General features: G+C 37.2%; 1 protein-coding gene across 1 annotated transcript; it reads left to right on the top strand.

Annotated features, from left to right (window-relative positions):
* Positions 1-82: 82 nt before the first annotated feature.
* Positions 83-1596, top strand: LOC104491922 (T-cell receptor-associated transmembrane adapter 1; the record flags this gene model as incomplete). Its single annotated transcript, XM_010134410.1, has 2 exons — positions 83-145; positions 1330-1596. Coding segments are annotated over 2 exons (330 nt in total), but the record flags the coding sequence as incomplete, so codon positions are not given.
* Positions 1597-3650: the final 2054 nt, after the last annotated feature.

The raw sequence follows: 3650 nt of genomic DNA, 5'->3' as shown, positions 1-3650 counted from the left end.
TGTAAAAGGGAGGATCTGTTGTTTTGCTCTTCTAAGACTCAGTATTGCGTCTAACTAAAACAGTTTTCTACTTTGATAAATTATAGAGGAATGTTGTTACGAGCAGATGAAGTCCCAGCCTCAAAGGCCAGTTAACCAACTGCAGGTATCTCTAATTTTAATTCTGGATTGCTGAATTAGGGTATGCGGTCTATCTTGAGAGTTCTTGTGTTTATCCCATACAATATATAACGAAAACCTTCACACTGCTCATCATAAAAATTACCACGTGTTAGTGTGTCAGTTCAATGGGGAATTTAAGCACGGACTTGACCCTTCATTCAATCTGGGTCATTAATGAGGGAGCAGGAGAATTCTAGACAGCTCATTTCCATACATATGGTGTGATAAAGCTCAGTCACAGGCATGCAGATCGGGCTGAATTAAGCCTGCATCTACTGCCATGGCTTATGTTAAGAATTCATTTTATTTATTTTGGAAAACACAAGCTGCATCACACAGTAATCACGACTTTGACTGGCTCTCTCCTGTCCAGCACAGAACCTATATGCCTTTAACAAATGAAAGACGACAGTTTTTCTACTGATTTGTGTTTTGTTGAGATACTTGGATGTCTAAAAGAATGCAAGCTTCAGCTGAAATATGTCTCTAATTCAAGCGTTTCTAGCATCAATTTCCTAAGTTGATTTCCAGGTATTTCATAAGCACTGATTTCCAGGCTCTCCCTCAGGATAATTCTTGGGGGTGGGGGGGAATATTTTTTTTTATTAGGTAGACATTTCTGTTTGTTGACTTCATGGAAACAGTATAAACTGTGAAAATTCCATTGTCAAAAGTGTGTGACAATTTGGCTTGAAAAACAGAGATAAGCATCATTTTGCACTGGAAATGAGAACATATATACAGACAAGAATCACCCATCTTTGGTTTTCTGCACAGACAAAGCCTGTAAAAAATGTTGCTGCTAATAACTGGATTCTAAATAAAGAAAAAAAAAAGTGGGAATAATACCAGATCAAATAATGTCTTGCATCCCAAAGAACTTGGACTGATTATATAAGCTACCCTCACTCCCTCAGAGAATCTTTCTAATAATACTTTGATGAATTTTTCCTTACTGCCACTATCCTAAGATCATGAGTCATTTGCTGTTAGGTTATGCTGGTGTTTTTTGTGCTGCCACAGCTTAATCATTTGTACTTTTACCGAGTTAATTTGCAGCTAGTTTAGGTAAACTTCAGCCACCATTATAATGGTCAAAGTCTTAGACATAGTTTGTAAACCAAGCATAACTACTGAATGTTAAATATAAAGTGAATTTCCTTCTAGGTGGAGACCACCAATCAGATGTGTTATGCCTCACTTGATCACAGTGTCAAGAGAAAACACAGAAAACCTAGGAGAAAGAAAGACCCTTCATTAGAGGAGGATGAAGAAGAAAGATCATCCAACCCCAGCATGATGGCTTCCAAAGCTAGCATTTATCTCAACAGTGAGCAGCTGGCTGCTGAAAACACAGCACAGGTAGAAGCCATTCATGATGATCCCATCAGATTAATGGGTTTGATTCACGCTACAAAAGGAGAGAACATTTGAAGTGGCTTCACGAACCAAATACGTAATCATGAAGTGAGATCTGCTTGTTCATTCTGGAGGAACACTGAAGGATTAGAGATAATATCCTGGCAAACTGATGTACCAGACAATGGTATAAAATGGGTAAGTGAAGCGTTACAAAGTGGCTTCTAAGCATATTTACGGACTGAGCAGGAATTAAGTGTAGATCCAGACTGCCACTTTGGAGGACCTGCCCTTCTGAAGGCATTTTGAAAGAAAGATGTAGAAGCTGGTATCTCAGCGTTCACATGGTATCGAGTCCGGCAATAATTAATCCTTTGTTTCAACTAACCATCAAAAGACCCACTCTGCTGTCTGTAGAGCTCTAGCAGAGTATAACTATTCTTCTAATATACAGTTTAAAAAATACTTTTAGAATGAAATCGTGTTTCATACTTGCACACAATGATTTAGTTGTTTTCCCAATTGAAAACTGCTCTGCTGTTCAACATTGCGTACCTTCCCAGTGTGATTGATCTTGGTAATAACACAATATATCTAAAGCTAATTGTAAATAATTTAACAGCTTGTTTGAAGTAGTAATTGTACTTCTCACAAGATTTAACAATATCCTTCTATGTCCTTAGTTTCCTTCTGTGAGCAATATCAGAATACATCTGAAATCTTCGCTATTAACAAAATGTTGTATCCAATCGTATTAAAGATTCCACAAAGATATTAGCAAATGATCTGTAACAATAAATCCCCTAGGGAGGATTTTTTCCTTCTAATATTCTGTGATGTTTAAATTCTTATTGGGTTTTACATTGCCATTGTTACCAACTATTTTAGAAAGTTAGAAAGAGCTTTTTATTTTCCATAATAATTCACATACTGTGTGCACTTTTATCTTAAGACTTTAAACTCATCATATGGTAAGCTTTTATAGAGCAGGGATTTGCTTTTATATTCTGGGAGTCATAAGTAGTGGTAGCAAGAAACACTAAGGCATGTTGATGTAATACTCCTACCTCTAAATGTCACAGTGCTGCCTTCTCCAAAAAAGGAATTAGTGCCTTTGAAGTCCATGCAGAGCACTGTGATGCGGATCTTGAAATTTTCAAGTACATAAAGAGCCCTACAAATGTTTCAGGTCCTAAAGGAGATTTCCCTGAAAGCAGCTACTAGAAACAAAACAAACAAAAAACCTGTAGTACAACGAGCCAACACCTCTTCTAAAAGCAGAATTAGATGGACACGTCCAGAGATGGGATAAACTCATGAAGATAAATCAATGTAAAGTAACAGTTCTTTAAACAGCCCAGTTCATAGTTAATGAGCCTCTTTAGCATGCCTTAACTTCTACGCTAGACCAAAAGGAAGGGGCCAACCCCTGCAGCCAAAGGGGACAGTGTCACCACCTGTCTCATGCTAGCACTTGCTTTTGTGTGCAGAAATCAAGTCCATACATACTCGGCTGTTACACCCCAGAAACAAGGCAGACTTGGAATTAAGGTGACTGTGTTATCATGGTCTTAGACCAACTACTGTTGGATAAGCAAACTCAAATACGGTTGAAGAATTGACACAAAACACTTTGATGGAGAACCGTATTAAATGACAACTCCTGACTAAGATCCTAAGGCAGGAAAGGAGAAAGCAGATCCAAAGCTAAACACCAAGATACCAGCACATGAAGTACTAACTTAATTTGATTGTATTGGAAGGAATTATACTTTGTTCCACAGTAGGAACAAAATCAGTATTAAAATACATATCAGAGTCTTGCTTAGGCTCACATATCAAAAATGTATTAATAGCTTTAATATGTAAAATACTTACATGGAATATTTCAATTTAGCTGGCATCAATCAGATGCAATACTCAGCCCTCCAAGATGATTAAAAAAGCTTTCTTAAACAATCTCTCCAGCACAAGCCCAAGAGATTGTTACTATTTTTCAACATACACATGAAACAAGGGATGCTGTATTTTCACGTAATACAATTTGTGTACACTTTGTACAAAAGTTACTAGTTCCCAATTTTCTCACAGCATTTGCACTCTTGATTATTTCTCTCTTCTAAAAATTC

Source organism: Buceros rhinoceros, unplaced genomic scaffold, assembly GCF_000710305.1.
Source record: "Buceros rhinoceros silvestris isolate BGI_N320 unplaced genomic scaffold, ASM71030v1 scaffold42044, whole genome shotgun sequence".
Taxonomy (NCBI): domain Eukaryota; kingdom Metazoa; phylum Chordata; class Aves; order Bucerotiformes; family Bucerotidae; genus Buceros; species Buceros rhinoceros.
The sequence above is the reverse complement of the archived record's forward strand: the minus strand, read 5'-3'. Positions and strand labels throughout refer to the sequence as shown.